Raw genomic sequence first — 15,482 nt, forward strand, 5'->3', positions numbered from 1 at the left:
TTCAGATATTTGGAAAACTCATTAATCCACTTTCAATTATTGTCAGTATACACAAATGAAATTGACACAAACTTACACAAACGCTCACGCAACAGAGCACAGAAAAGAGAGGAAAGAAAACAAAACACCTCTACTACCGACCAAACCAACCTCTTGGGGGCTGGACTTCCCCGTCATTCATCAGCTTATCCAGCACTACATTCAGATCAACCGACTGGCCATTTTCTGTAAGTTTTCGAACTGTTGCCCTCACATGGTCTTTTGGGAATCCCATATTTGTCACTTTGTCAATCACATCATCAAGGGGAACCCTATTCCCGGTTCCTGGAGAACCTGAACCACCACCAACCCCAGAAGCAGTAGGCAATGCTTGAGGTAGTACCCGAGCAGTTGGAAGCTGTGGGTAACCACTTCCACCAGTCTGAGTCATAGCAGAAGACGAGAGTTGTGGTTTCACTGCAGTACTACCACCAAACTGAGGATTCCCACCATAATGGTATGGTTCACTAGGCCCAGATGGTGGACCATATCCAGAAGAAAATCCTGAACTGGATCTGTTGGGTGTTGGCTCATACATTTGAGGGGGTGCCCCATAAAACTGTTGTTGTGGGGGAGGGGGTCCACTGGGTGGCTGGCGGAGGCTTGGTGGGTAGGTCTGAGGAGGATAAGGTGCCTCTTCAGCATGATGGCCTAATGAAGGTTGGAGTTGACTAGGGTTAACGGGTGCAAGAGATGGGTGCTGCTGAGGCGGCTGGGAAGGTGGCTGAGAGTACTGTGGTAGAGGAGTCTGTTGAAATTGCTGATGTGGTGGTGCTGCAGGAGGAGGATGCGACTGCTGACTTAGAGATGATTGATATTGCTGATTAGGGCCTTCTAGAGCTGGACCAGGTGGTGGGAAGTAAGGCTCACGCTGAGGAATAGAGGGGATCTGGTTCGGAAGGAATTGGGGAGGAAGCTGAACAGAAGGCGGCAGATTCTGTTGGGGAGAAGATTGAGGAGGAGCATTTGGTGGAGGGAGGGCAGGAAGTGATTGTGATAGATTAACAGTAGGAGGAGGAGGAAGCTGTTGGTAGGATTGCTGAGGAGCAGATGCAGTATGCTGCACAGAATCCAATTGCACAGTATTCTGGGTTTCTGATTGTTGGTCTACCTTGGACATGTGTAGCTTTGCCATCTGCAGTTGAGCATCAACTACTACTTGTTTATCCTTCAAATCCTGTACCCCAGATTGCACCTGCATGTAAATGAACAAACACCAAATTGAAAAAAATTGAATGATCAATAAACTAGTATAACTTTGTTTTTTAGTTGTGATTTGTATAAGATTTTCATTGCTGGGATCTAGTAAACTAGTATAACTTTAGCTAGTATGCACAATAGACAAAAGTTTCAGGGCAAATTAACTGGATTCTTGATAGCTCCCATGCAAACAACAAATTTAACATACTAATCACACTTATATGGTAAAATTTTAGTGCAAAGCCTAACCCTGCTTCAAAAAATTTATATTCACTTTCTGCACTAAGTTTGAGTACCCAGAAAAATGAATGTGGAAAACTTCAAAGGTATTTTGTAAACTAGAAATATTCTCAAAGATCAATGACACCAAAAGCAAGGCCAAGCACCTTTTTGAGGAAGAAACAAAATCATACTTGCAAAAGCTTTGGCACTAAGCTAAGAAATCTCATGAAAAGAAATTTGGCATTGGGGTAAAAGAGTGTTGGACTTCATCATTTAACCCAACATATTTTAAAAGATGATCAAGAGCAAGATTGGTAGGTATGTTTGGGCCACGCTGTACTTAATAGGAACTAAATAACACAAATGCTTGTATGTACATATGCACCGGTGGAGCCAGAACTTTGGCTTGGTGAGTGCAAATTTTAGATAAAAATAATAATTTTATAAAACACAAATTGATTTTTTTTTCACAAATTATTCAAAAAATAATAATTTCATCAACCTCAAAACTTTTATAGTGTGTGCATTTATATTTTTCTAAGGGATAATCAAACAAGAATTTTCTACTGACTAATAAGGAGTTTAATTTAATTATCATCCTTTATAATAATTAAAGTCCTAATATAATTAAATTCACTCCTCCTTAACAATATATTATAGGTGGTATTTAAGTATATCAACTTTAGTATTAAACATTTGGTTCTAACTCACTTCTAAGTTAAAATTCACCCGTGTATGTTGCATAGAAATAGCAATATCATCCTTCCACCATATCTTCTCAATAATACAATAAGGTTTTAATACACTTGGGGCTTTGGGATGGGGATTTATAATTTTGGGTTTCCATGAAGCAGAGGAAAGAGAGAGAAATTAGCAAAGAGCCCAATAGTTCACTCCCCAAAAAAAAACCTTGAAAAGACTGGTTTTTTTTTTTAATAGGTAACAAAACTTATTCAAATATGTTGGAAACCATTTACAGACTTAAAAAATGTATGGATAGATTAAAAAGGAACACACACACACATATGATTTTCTTAAAAAGGTCCAAACTCCAAAGACAAGACAATAAGCTCACTATTATGAAAAGATTATGTGGATAATAGTAAGTTTATTGTTTTGTCTTTAGAGTTTGGACCTTTTTAAGAAAATCACGTGCGCGCGCGCGTGTGTTCCTTTTTAATCTATCCATACATTTTTAAGTCCGTAAACGGTTTCCAATTTTTAACAAAACTCTGAAATTTGGCCCCATAAAGTTGTTTTTAGTGGTGCAATTTTAAAAGAAATTTAAATCCTTCCTATAGCTTATATATATCAAAATATTTTAATATTTCAGTGGGTGCAATTCATCCACTCATGGCAATGTGGATCCACCACTATCCATGAATGCAGCATGCCTTACACCACTTAATTCTGAACCTGCACAAAACTGTAGAGTGAACCACTGGTCTTTTTAGACAAAATAATCCACTTCCCATCCATATTATCAGTTTAAAACATGCTTTCAGCAATGACAAAGCATGTTCCTTATCTTATGCATACAAAAAAGTGTCATGATCCCACCAAAAGGAAGGATTGATGGATAACATACCTCTCTAAGAATATTATCCAACTGCCTCATTCTTCCATCGGTGCTTCCATGATTGTTTTCAACAGATACCTTCAAACCATCCAAAGAATTCTCAAGGTTGCGAGTTCTGCTTTCCAGCTGCGTTAGTCGTGCACTAACACCTTCTAACACATGTAGCAAATTATCCGCATGTTTCTTCATTGTCTGATCAATCTCAGACATAATTGTAGCATCAAAGACACTTCGATCCTTCTCTCGCATGAATTTTGCCAGTTCACCGGAATCCAAAGAACCATAATTCTGTATAGAGCATGGAACACCAATTATATGTACACAAAGAGAATACTTATAAATAAGTCCGTCCATCATCAATCTCTCCAAGCAACCAAACATTAACACTCACTATAAAATATCAATGATTCCAGAAATAGAGAGTAGTCCAACAAAGGCAACTACTCTGGTCAATCCAAAAGAAAATAAGAAAACTACATGCAAACAAAATGGTAAATCAAGGAAAATGGAGAGGGGAAAACAAATAACAAAAGAAACCACTTAAATTGTCTCAAGGCCAAGGTTTCAAGCCAAGACAGAGAAAGCAAGGTAAAAGCTCAACCAGAGTACTAAAAAAATATTAAACATCCATAAACTTATACTCAAAACAAGGTTCTCGTTAGCAGTAGGTTTTTTTTATATGGGATGGGAGACAAACAATGCTCTATAGCTGGACTTGCCTATCAATGATCTCCCCCCCCCCCCCTTTTTCTTTTCAGATATGTGCAAAGCGTTAACTATGCAGATACTTTGTCACAATTAGCCCTAACAAAATCTGTGTTTCATATGTCCTAGACCAAATTCAAATGAATTTTTGACCATTCTATCAAACCTAGGAGAATATATTTTCCTACACCAAAATGCGAAATTCCCAGCTCAATATGCAATAGAAACATCCAGTGATACAATAGAAAGTAGATTGTTCCCGCAAGTTCTAGGGGGATAAAATAAACAACCACCCACATATTTCAGAACAAAAGTGTAGAAAAGCTTTAAGAATTCAAAAATCTCAAATGCAATATATTTCTTCAAACACATAAAAAGTAATACACTTGTGGGTATCGTGTCAGCTAGCTCAACCTATGCTCACAACATATCCAACGAATCCTCCAATTGACCAAGAAAGAAAAAGGTTAAAATATTGCTCAAATATTCCAATTTCAACCTAGGCATATGAATTCCAATCAAGCTATGGATCCTAAACACTCTTTTTTTTTCCCCACAAAAGCAACAAATATATTAATGACTTGGTCCAATTCACAAGAATCCCTCTCTTAACTAACAAATGCAATAATCAAATTAGAGACAAATAGAAACCCTAAATTAGAAAGCCAGCCACAACATGCACACAAAAAAAAAAAAAAGAAACACTCCAAATCCAATAAACAAACAGAGAGGTAGAGAGGGTTTTTACTCTAATAGGAGTGGCAGTGGCGGCGGCGGGCTTGGAAGAAATGGGAATGGAATCGGAGGAAGAGGAAGTCCAAGGGCGAGCGGATTGATCAGAGGAGAGAGGACGAATGGGCTGGAAATCGTAGCTGGGAACCATCTCCTCTTTCTTAATGTTAACGTTACTATCATCATTACCAACTTCTTGTTGTTGATGTTGTTGTTGTTGTTGTTGTTCTAACTCTTCATGGTTCATCAAATCCATCAAGTCCTTGCTCTGTTGTTGATGTTGTGTCGGCGATAGAGACAGATCCATTATCTGCTTGTCCATGTACGCCGTCGTATTCATCGATCCCAACCCACCCCACCCCGACCGCACCAAAACTGCAAAGATCTCTGCGTTTTGTTTTCGCTTCTTGGTTTTTTCGGTTTGGGATTTGGGACTTTTATTTTTTATTTTTTTTTATTGTTATTGGGTTTTGGCCCTTTTCGATATAACGAGGAATTCGAGTTGCGAGGAAAACTACTTGAGGAAGACAACCTTTTTTTTTTTTTTTTTTTGTCTCTCTAGTTACTTGACTTACTTCTTTACTAAGTAATAATAATAATAATAATAAGAATAAGTCTTTTATTTTTGAAAACAAAAATTTGTTCCATTAAACATAGAATTTTCTCGTGCGGATGTGGACCGATGCCGTGTTGGTGTCGACATTATGACATTGTCTATACATTTTTTTATTTAACAAAAAATTACTTTTTTTTTTTTTTTTTTTGTTGATAGGAGAAAAAAATTACTTCATGTATATGCCAGGCCATGACCGATAGTTTCACTTGATAAACTCCCATGATAAGACGTCAAGTTTTAAACAAGATTTTGATTCTGGTATAGTTTGAAGCATAAGATGAAATTGTTTATATTTAAATTAATTAATTTGATGAATTAATATTTCCTAAATCAAAATTAATTATAATTGTTTTAGTTCTTATTGGTTTAATATTTTCAAAGTCTTATTAAAGATAAAATATAGTTTATAATAATACACAACCTATTAAAAAAAATAATTATTATCATAAAATTTTAGCTATTTTATAAGGGTAAAAAGATTTTGTATCAACTATGCCAAAATAGCCTAGGACTTGGGCCGGCCGTGGGCTTTGATAATGATGAGGTCCTTTCTGGTCAAATCTCAAATATTGGGGGTAGGGGACTCCTATAATCCTATTCCTATATCCAGACTCTTATTCACATTACACATGTTTGTTACGTGGATCAAAGTTTTTGAATAGGTATTGCAGGTTATGGGTCTGACCAGAAAATTCTTCTTTTTTGGGTGGGTAAAGGATGTGGCATTACCTGCTGCTCAGATGGCTTAGGTGGACTATAGATATTTGGTTTTTTTAGTTGTGGCCTTATAGGTGTTAGGTGAACAAATTGGGGTCAAAGTATTACTTGGGCTGAGGTTTCTGGGCTCACTCTTGGTTTGTTTGATATTATAGGGGCCTATTCATTGTATGGTTTTCACAACCAATAAATCTAACAACACTGTCAATTTCACAACAAATTTTATAATGGTTGAGATGGCTATTTGCAATTGGTTTACAATAAAAGTTGATGAGGAATATTTTGATTGAGAAATTTTCTAAGTTCCTCAACTCTTCAACTTAGCATTAACCTTCAGTCTCGTTGGTCACTGAGGCCTCTTTAGGATGATGTCGTATTGACATGGCCAGACTCTCCATGTTACTTGAATTATCAGTAGTGTCGGGTGCCATGGGAGTCTTCGTGTCTTTCATAGCACGACGAACATATTCATGCCGATGACTCATTGGACTTCGTTCCATGCCATTTAGGTATTCTCCATTCATATATCCCAATATGAAAAGAATTTGCACACCACGTCCAAAGATTCTCATACATAATCACATCCTCGAATATAGGATATTAAGTCCAACAATCTTGGAGCATTAACTCTGTGTCTTCCCTACAAGGGAAGATCCTACATTCATTGGATCTTGGTTAGCCTTACCCCACTGGTGCTCTTTGTAGATTCTTTCCCTTTTGTTTTTCAGGTTCTTTCAATCATCATGTGCGTGGACAATCAACTCACTGACAATTTTGTGCATCATCAAAAGTAATTTCAACGGTGGATTCCTCATTCTTCCTCTCATGGATTATAATAATCTTGTGCTATACTCTCTTAGTGTGGAGAAATAGATCCGATTCACTTCAAAGTAATCAACCAATATATATTTCATTTGTCATTTTTATAATTAAAAAAGAGGAGCCATTAAAAATTTCTACATGGTTTTTGTTGTTTCCTTTTTTGGTTTTCCTTTTCCTCCAATGATTGTCTATACATGTTGAAATTTTGGTTTGGTACAGATCCTGCTGCTCAAGTACAATGTCGACGAGCTGGTAAGTTCTAAACAACTAGAATTCAGAAGGATATGTCTGACATTTCTTTCATATCTCCCGTTTTGGCTTATTAAAGCTTGATGATTGTTTTTGGTAGTATCAAAAATTATTTGATATTAGCTGTTTGCTCTGTGTAGATGGGTTGAATTTACGGATAAAAAGGTTGCTAAGACAGTTGCTAATATGTTAAATAGTGAACAAATAGATAGGTATATGTTTCGATTGAAGTTTTCACTGTGTTTTTCTATTGTTTATATCAATTCTTTATATATAAAGATTATTGTTGATCACTGATCAGTCCTTTGCTTTGAGTTCTATAGAAGAAAGATTACAGAAGGTACATAATATATTTTCAAAAATAATACATTTACTTGATTATGCTATGGATGCAGTTGACCAGACTCTGTATGTTGATTGACATGATTAATATAAAAACTCAGCTTTGGAATTTTAAAAAGGTTTTCTAATATCTTATACATTGACATTTTGAGGTATTGATTGCTTTTAACAAACTGGAATACTAAATAGAGAATATCCACATTGTCAAATTTACTAGCAAGCATGATCTTTGAATGAAATGCTGTCTCCTCAGTTTTCAAGCCTCAAGTATAACAAGAAATGGAGGGTGAGATGAAGGTTCAGTCGGTGCATGAGTTGTGTTTTTCCTATGAAAAAAACCATGAAATTTGATTGAGCTTTTGGTAGAATATCCAAGTTTAGAGATATTGGATGAATGCTTTGAACCCAACTCAATTAATGGGCCACTATAAATGAGCCATAAGATACTCTTGGGTCAGGGAGTGACTACAATCCACTGATAATTCTTGGGCATTATAAGACTACGAGGAATTGTAGTGGCAACCTTTTTCTCTAAATCTTGGTTAACAATCCATCTATTATCTCAATTGCAATCTGATTGAATTGATTAATGCATGCTTATGGTGAGCCTAAATAGGCCAATTTCACTCAGACATTACTCAAATCCGTCCCCAAATTTTTTTTACAACTTTCCTCCCAAAACCACCCACCCACACAGACCAACAATTTGGCTAGAAAAACTTGAAAGTGAAACACAAATTGGTTTTGTACATTATTGTCATTATCTTTTTAATATATGCTACTTCGCCTACATAAGGCTGGGTCATAGTGATCTAGCACACCACATATCAAGTTTCTGCTCTAAGTTATATATTTTCTGAGAAGCTTCTGCTATTGCTGGGCTTTTATAAGTAATAGGATTCAACATTACTCTTAGCCCATGTTAAAACTTAAAAGAGAGGAACAATTTGTTCCTGTCCAACTACAACAGAAAACACACTTAGCGTATGAAAAGAGAAATTGTCATGACACAATCAAATCTGCAAAATAGTAATACTATTTAACTTGATATCACTTAAATCACTTTAGTTACTTCTTCCCCTATCTTAGGGAGCAAAGAAAACATCAAATCCCTTTAAAAAAATACATATGAAATAATAAAAATACTGAAGGAAGCTATGAAAAGTCAGCCCCTTCAGAAGAAATACTCTACTGTTGAGTTGGAGGAATTGGGCCATGGTACTTGAATAACAACCATGCAGCTCTCATACACAAATGGTACAACTTCATCATCAATCTTGCAAGCAATTGGCTTCTCTGATGCAAACACCCTCATTTCTCCAGTGCCCTTCACTCCAATTTGAACTGACTTGCCCTCATCATTGAAGGCCAAGGACTGAATGGCACCACCAGTATTGAGCATATTCACCAAACCAATAGGAGCAAACTGAATACAAGTTCCAGCAAAGACAGTCACTGGGGAGACAGTAATGAGCTCGAACTTGAATGGCTCCAAAGACAACTCCACATTCTCAGATGGCTTGGAAAGGACCAACTTCATAGCCTGGTGGTAGTACATGGCAAACACTTGTACTCCTTCAATGGAGATTGGATTCTTGCCACTCTTCCACTCAATGTCTTTTGGGTTTGTTTGAGAGGTCACAACATGGGAATGTTGGGAGAAGCATTGGTTGCGCCTAGTTTCACGAGACCATCCACCTCCTTGGCAATTGAATGCCCCAAGAACTCCAGTGTACTGTTAGAAAGGTAAACATAAAGTATAAGACTTAATTTTGGATAGGTCCCAATGGTAACCATGCCATAATGAACATTGCACATGCTAGACAAATGATAAGAAGGCTCACCTTGTTGAGGTTCCAGATTTTCAGCATAGTCTTTCCATCGTGGAGAGGATCCTCAAAGAGACAGTCTTTGGTTGGAAGAGCATAGTACTCACAACGCAAAATGGACCCATCAGGCAACACCAAGGTCTTTAGTAGATCAAAGTTGTGCTTCCCAACGGTGTCACTCACATAAATAGGACCTCCAGAAATTGCACGAGATGCAGCATGAAATGCAGCACATGGATGAGTGGATTGGAACATGTCCCAATCTGGGTGTATGAAGTTGCCCATCCACAAGCTATTGTAAGCACAATGCACCATATGACACCCTTGGAGCCAAAATGTGCCATTTGGATCACCAGATGGATCGGTGCACCAGAAATCATCCCCTATTTAATACATGTTAAATGTACACGTTAGTTGAGAACAATTCTAAAAACTAAGGTCTCATTAGGTTGTCTCTATGGCTTATTTGTAACATGACCCAAAAAATTTATTTTCTTCTTTGCAAACTAAAAATATATAGACAGCACCTTCAAAAAACAATTAAAAAATAATAATAATAATAATAATAATTGGACCAATATAAAAGCATTCTCAAAAGTATGGACCAGAAGCAAATTTAAGCCTTATTTATTCAATGCCATGTATTGAGGGGCAATGAAGAAATTAAAAATGTTCCACCAAATTATAGATTCACAAGCCATGAATCAGTTGCAGTTGTTAGCTTAGTAGCAAGCTTTAGACACGTGGCAATTTTAATAGTTTTATACTCAAAATAATTTAATTTCAAATGTCAAAATTATCAAACTCTAACAAGTTATTAGAAAAGATTTGCTCTTTCCAAAATCTAGTGATGTCACTTGCCTAAAACACAGTGTGTACAAATAGGAAGGGGACATTTTTCTCACTTTTTTTATATAGATATGTCAAAATCGTTACATTTATAGCTAGGAAAAAAAATGTTTGACTGGTTAATAAAAGTATATACTAATATTCTAAATTCTTCTCATAAATAAAAATAGCACCACATTAACAAGGCATGGTATTGTTTCTATAAATAATTTTTATTTTTATTTTTAAAAGCATGGTTTTGCAGTGACATACCAACACGGCCAAGACAAATGGCCTCTGTTCCGAGGAACATGAAATCGTTGCAGTGCTCCATGCTAGCTATGACACCATTGCCATTGAAGTGCTTCCTCACAGAGGAAGTGAGAGCTTTGAAATATGCTTTTGCTAGCTCAACTCTGCCTCCATAATTCTCACACAACATCTCCAGCAACTACATAGAACCAAAATTAATGTCATTATAAATAAATATTAAAAAAAAAAAAAGACAATATATATTACATCCAAACTTATTAATCACTAATGGTTTTTGAGAAGGAATCACTAATGGTTGAAAATATTTTGTGGGATTTTTTCTAATATAAAAAAAGTTTAATAATTTAATAGAGATAACGTGCCGACCAAAGTGGTCAAAGTAAATGAATCCATGACTAATGAATTCTCTACCAACTTCTACTCTTCTTTAGATAAGAAGGCAAAAAACTTGATTTGGTCCTACAATATGTCACCTATCACTCTTTTACGTGACAAGAAGTCATACTTGTCCAAATTCATAATAAACCTCATAACTAACATTACAAAGTCCCTATTCTTGATCCAATCAATATAAAATTCAACTAAAAGGAAAAGATAGAGGTTAAGGACTTACATGGATAACATCAACCTTGACCCCATCAATCCCAACAGCCTCCAAGTGTGAGTGAAGCCCCTCATACATCTGATCAACAATCTCCGGTGGGACCAGCCCCACTCCAGTGTCAACAATCTTATCCACCGCAAGATCCTCCATGGTCAGCTCCAACCCCGGTGAGAGTTTGGGCTCCACAACCACAGCTTCAGGCAATCCAGGCACATTGGGCCTAATCCCACCCCAATATCCACACAAAGCATGCCAAACATACACGTAGTCCACACTTTTGAACTCCTCCTTCAGGTCCCTAACAAAGGCCCCCATACCCTTACTAGGCCCACCAATTGTGTCACACTTTTTGGGACTAACATAGTCTCTAAACTTGTAATTCTCTTGAAATTTCAAGAGCCTACAAGGCATTTGCTCACCAGCAATGGTTTGATTCATACCCTCTTGTGTGATTGGGTCAGAATCATGACCAATTGATTGCCACCCATCATCAAGTAACACAAGCCCAGGTGGGCACCCACCATCAACAAGACCTTTCACACCTTCTATAACACCTTGAGGGTGCACAGAAAGATAGAACGCATCCCAAGTGCACCAACCAAATTTGTCCACGATACCAGGTGGGTTTTTCTCTTCCAAAAGCTTGAAAGTACCCAAGTGAACCCTCACAACTTTCATTGCCTCTTTGACCAAACTAAAAGGGTCCTCGCCAGCATGCATGTACATGACACTTGTGAATGTGTCACCAATGGCCTTAGATGAGCCACTCTCAACGCAAAGATCAACGCTATCATCGTGACCAGGTTGAATTGAGGCTCTAAAAGGACCTTCCAAAATAGGAAGAAGAAGAACATAAGGACGACCCAGTTCAGAATTTTCAAGAATCACCATCTGGGTCTCGTTCTCTATGTCTCTACCATTGGAGCCAACCCAGTGTGTGGTCCACCAGACCTTGAACCTGAATATGCTCATGAACCTTATGTCTTTGAGTTTCCCAATGGAAACGACATGTCGGTCAGTGGACTCCTTGGCATTGAAGCCCACAAAGGAACCAACGGTGGTGATGGATTTGTCAATGTTGGTGTATGGTGAAGGAGTGGCTGTGATGTTATCAGGGACTTGGGAGAGAATGACATGGCCATTGGCTAAGAAGTTTGAACCTTCCAATGTGATTGGAGATTGGTTATAGGCATCAACGAGTTGAGTAGTGACATCTGAGGCACCTTTTCTAAAACTTGGAGCCATTGATGAACAAAGAAGAAATTGAAAGGGTTATGAAAAAAGAGTGAAAGAGTATCAAAGAAAGTGGTTAATGGCTAATGACTACGAATTTTACACAAGGGTTTTGTGCTGAGAGGCGAAGGGACTAAAGGGTTTTGTATATATAAGAAAACAAGGTAGGTTTGAATTAATATACAGGGAATGAATGAAAATGGAAAAGATTTTTTTTTGTGATCTTCAATGAGAATAAGAAGAAAAGAGAGCTTGATTTTGTACGTGTTTTAGGAAATCTGTAATTTTGTGATTCTATGGCTCAACCAATATGGAAAGCTCTAATTTATAGGAGATGATATCCGATGACGAGGAAGGTGGCACGAAAGTGGGTTTTAAAAGTAATATTATTTTAATGCTCTCTTTTTCTTTTTCTTTTTTATTTACTTATTTTTTTGGCCTTTGCCCTTTGGGGGAGGTTATGACTTTAATTAGTCTAATGGCATATTATAATGGGTTTTATTTTTTTATTTATTTATTGTGGGTCATACTCAATTTACCAAAAAGTGTTTACTATTCTAAATTATCCAGATTATGAATGCCTTTTCGTTCACGTTTCCTGGCAAGAAAAAAAATGTTCTTTATGTTTCTAATTTCTGTGGTCAAGACACATGTATCACCAATTCATGCATGCCTTTCTTTCAAATTTCCACGTAAGAAAAAAAGTTCTTTATGTTCCTAATTTCTATGATCAAGACACATGTAACACCAATTTTTAATCAATATCTAGGTTTGACTAATTGAGAAAAGAATTGAAAGTAATATAAATTAGCCTAATACTCTTTTAAAAAGTCTGTATCCTTAAAAATGACCACTTAAGAAAAAAATAAATAAATAAAAACCTTTTTAGCCATAAAATAATTTACTGGGATTTTCTTGGCAATCTGTCGGTAATTGCCGGATAAGTGAATAGTTCACGAAAGGGCATATGCTATTTTCTTGCTGAAATAACTACTATTAACTAGAAAAAATTATTGTAGATTTCAGTTATCTCAACTGGTAAAATATCTATCATCAGAAGCCGACGCCATAGGTTAGAACTCTAAAAAAAAAAAAAAAAGACAAAACTATTAATATTAATTACTGTAATTTAACAAAATAACGAAAATATTAATAAGTGCAATTAAAAGCCTATATAGAGTCCCATAAAAAAAAATTAAAAAGCCTTTATAGAATGTAATGCACCGCTGATCATGGAAAGTTAGCTTTTTTTTATTGATCTTTTTTTTTGAGAAACCGAATAATTCATTAATTGAATGTAGCCTACTTATATATATATATATATATATATATATATATATATATAACTCCTTTTTCTGGGTCAGTAAATATATCATAAATGAGTTACCACTTGATATTATATATGTTATTTGAAATTCAATTTATGTATTTGCTTCCCTTTTTTTCCGAAATTCATTTGAAGTTATAGTGTTATACCAGCTCGAATCTTAAGCCAAATAATTTTTTTTTAAGTCTACGGGCCCGTAATCCCGGGATTACAATTCTACTATTACTATTTTATTAGCAATTTATTGTTTTTTTATGGCCAAATTATTGCCATTTCAAACTTCACTTACTTCTTCGTAAATTAAAATTTAAAAAAAAAATTCACTTACTTCTGTGCAAAAATAAATTTTGGCTTAATGAGCACTTTTAATTTACGCTCTGTTTGTTTCAACAATGATATTTTCTAGAAAATAAGTCATTTTTCAAGAAGTATTTTCTATAAAACTTTCTTATTTTCCAATGTTTGGTAGCAACTTTAAATGAGTTGAAAAACAAACTCCTAACTTCCCTTATTTAGTTTGCTGTGAGATAGAGTTGTTTTTCAAAAAAATTTATTGGAAAACAATCTCTAAAAATAAGTCATACTTTTTATGTTGATCAAAGATAGTTTTCTTTTGACTCATATTTTTTTATATTACCAAATACTGAAAAACAAGAAAAACTATCTTTACACAAGATTTTTCATTGAAACAAACGGAACGTTAGGGAAATGTTAACCGATGTCCTTAGGACTAGATTTATGAGCTATTTTTAGAAACATTTTATTGAAAGAATAATAAAACAATAAATGTTATTGACAATTTTTTATTTTTTCTATAAAAGTAGTACCAAAAATTTCCTATAGAAATAATGTCAAAAATTTTCTATTATGATTTATTTTAATTTATTAACAATTATACTAAAAACATCTACTGACATGACTCTTCAGGGAATTTATACGTATATTTCATCCACTGGATTGCATGGAATTCCCTGTTTTTCACAATGACTAGGACAGAGTATCTATTGTTATGAAGGACCTTCTTCTAGTGCTTTGAAGAATATTCGACCAATAAATTAAATACACACAAATCAAAGTGCTTTCCCAATTGTTCACATTTTTTTTTATTGAAACAATGGTTAACATTTGTCAAAGTGATATGTCTATTTTTTCCCTTCATTAGGAAAATCTCATAGGATTGAATAAGAGATTTACTGACTTTGGCCTTGGATTCTATATATAATAATAATAATAATAATAATAAATTTATTAATATTTTGATCTGATAATAAACATTAATCATGGATGCCATAAATTTCTAATCATATTTATCAATAAAAAAATCTCTAAACACAATTAACCACCTTACTAAGTTGATAAATTAAGGAAAAAAACATTGGAAAAAAAATACATGCTTAGCAATTAGCATTGCTCATATTTGATGGATTACATATCGATTATATTGTACCCTTTTAGGACGGTAGAGCTTCTAGAGGTTTCATCACAAATTGCTTGGGTCTAACGTCGAAACCAATTAAAAATGAAATCTCTTTGGAAAAGGAAATCTTTTTATTTTATTATATTTTTTGCTGAATAAGGAAATCTTTTTTCTTTTTCTTTTTTTTCATTCTTTTCTTATTCCTCATATGTCGGCTTCAAAATAAAATCTTTTTAATGAATCTTTCATAACTTTTCCAAAGAAGCACCACTTTATTTTGGGAATTCTGAATGAAATGAATCGTAGTATATATTCTTCATCTTCTTTTTTTAATGAAATCGTATATATTATTCTAATTATTCAATGGGCTAGTGATCAGATATGGTGTAGTATAAGCTATAAGGACTTGAATAATTATCCAAGCTTATTGACCGACATAAAAATCAAAGAAACACACAAATAATCATAGAATAATGATACAGACACGCACTATTTTACAACATTTTTTCAAATTGTTGTTAACTTGTTGTGGGCAACTTTTTATTGGTTTTTCATCTAAGCCTACTATTAAATTACTTTTTTATTTACCAATAACCACTCGTCACACTAGCAGTTTGTAAATTTTTTTGTAAAATTTTTTGTGTCTCTAGCATTACTCATAATCGTAACAACCATTCTTTGAATTTTTTTGGTAGAGTAATGCTATAACCATAAACTATTTTACAATATTTTTACAAAATGTTAATGT

At 35.0% G+C, this 15,482-nt stretch overlaps 2 protein-coding genes across 2 annotated transcripts; both read right to left on the bottom strand.

The window, feature by feature from the left end:
* On the bottom strand, window positions 1-4,997 carry LOC142643760 (uncharacterized). Its single transcript, XM_075818478.1, has 3 exons — window positions 4,494-4,997; window positions 3,050-3,328; window positions 1-1,234 (listed from the first exon to the last, which is right to left on the bottom strand). Exons 1-3 carry the CDS (start codon window positions 4,815-4,817, stop codon window positions 134-136), a joined length of 1,704 nt encoding a protein of 567 aa, XP_075674593.1. The 5' UTR covers window positions 4,818-4,997; the 3' UTR covers window positions 1-133.
* A 3,246-nt stretch (window positions 4,998-8,243) lies between these two features.
* LOC142621260 (putative galactinol--sucrose galactosyltransferase 5) lies at window positions 8,244-12,137 on the bottom strand. The gene is made up of 4 exons (XM_075794580.1): window positions 10,767-12,137; window positions 10,154-10,331; window positions 9,068-9,435; window positions 8,244-8,958 (listed from the first exon to the last, which is right to left on the bottom strand). The coding sequence occupies exons 1-4, from the start codon at window positions 12,000-12,002 to the stop codon at window positions 8,398-8,400; spliced, it is 2,343 nt and encodes a 780-aa protein (XP_075650695.1). The 5' UTR covers window positions 12,003-12,137; the 3' UTR covers window positions 8,244-8,397.
* Window positions 12,138-15,482: the final 3,345 nt, after the last annotated feature.

The sequence above is a fragment of the Castanea sativa genome, chromosome 1 (genome assembly GCF_040712315.1).
Source record: "Castanea sativa cultivar Marrone di Chiusa Pesio chromosome 1, ASM4071231v1".
In the NCBI taxonomy this organism is placed as follows: Eukaryota; Viridiplantae; Streptophyta; class Magnoliopsida; order Fagales; family Fagaceae; genus Castanea; species Castanea sativa.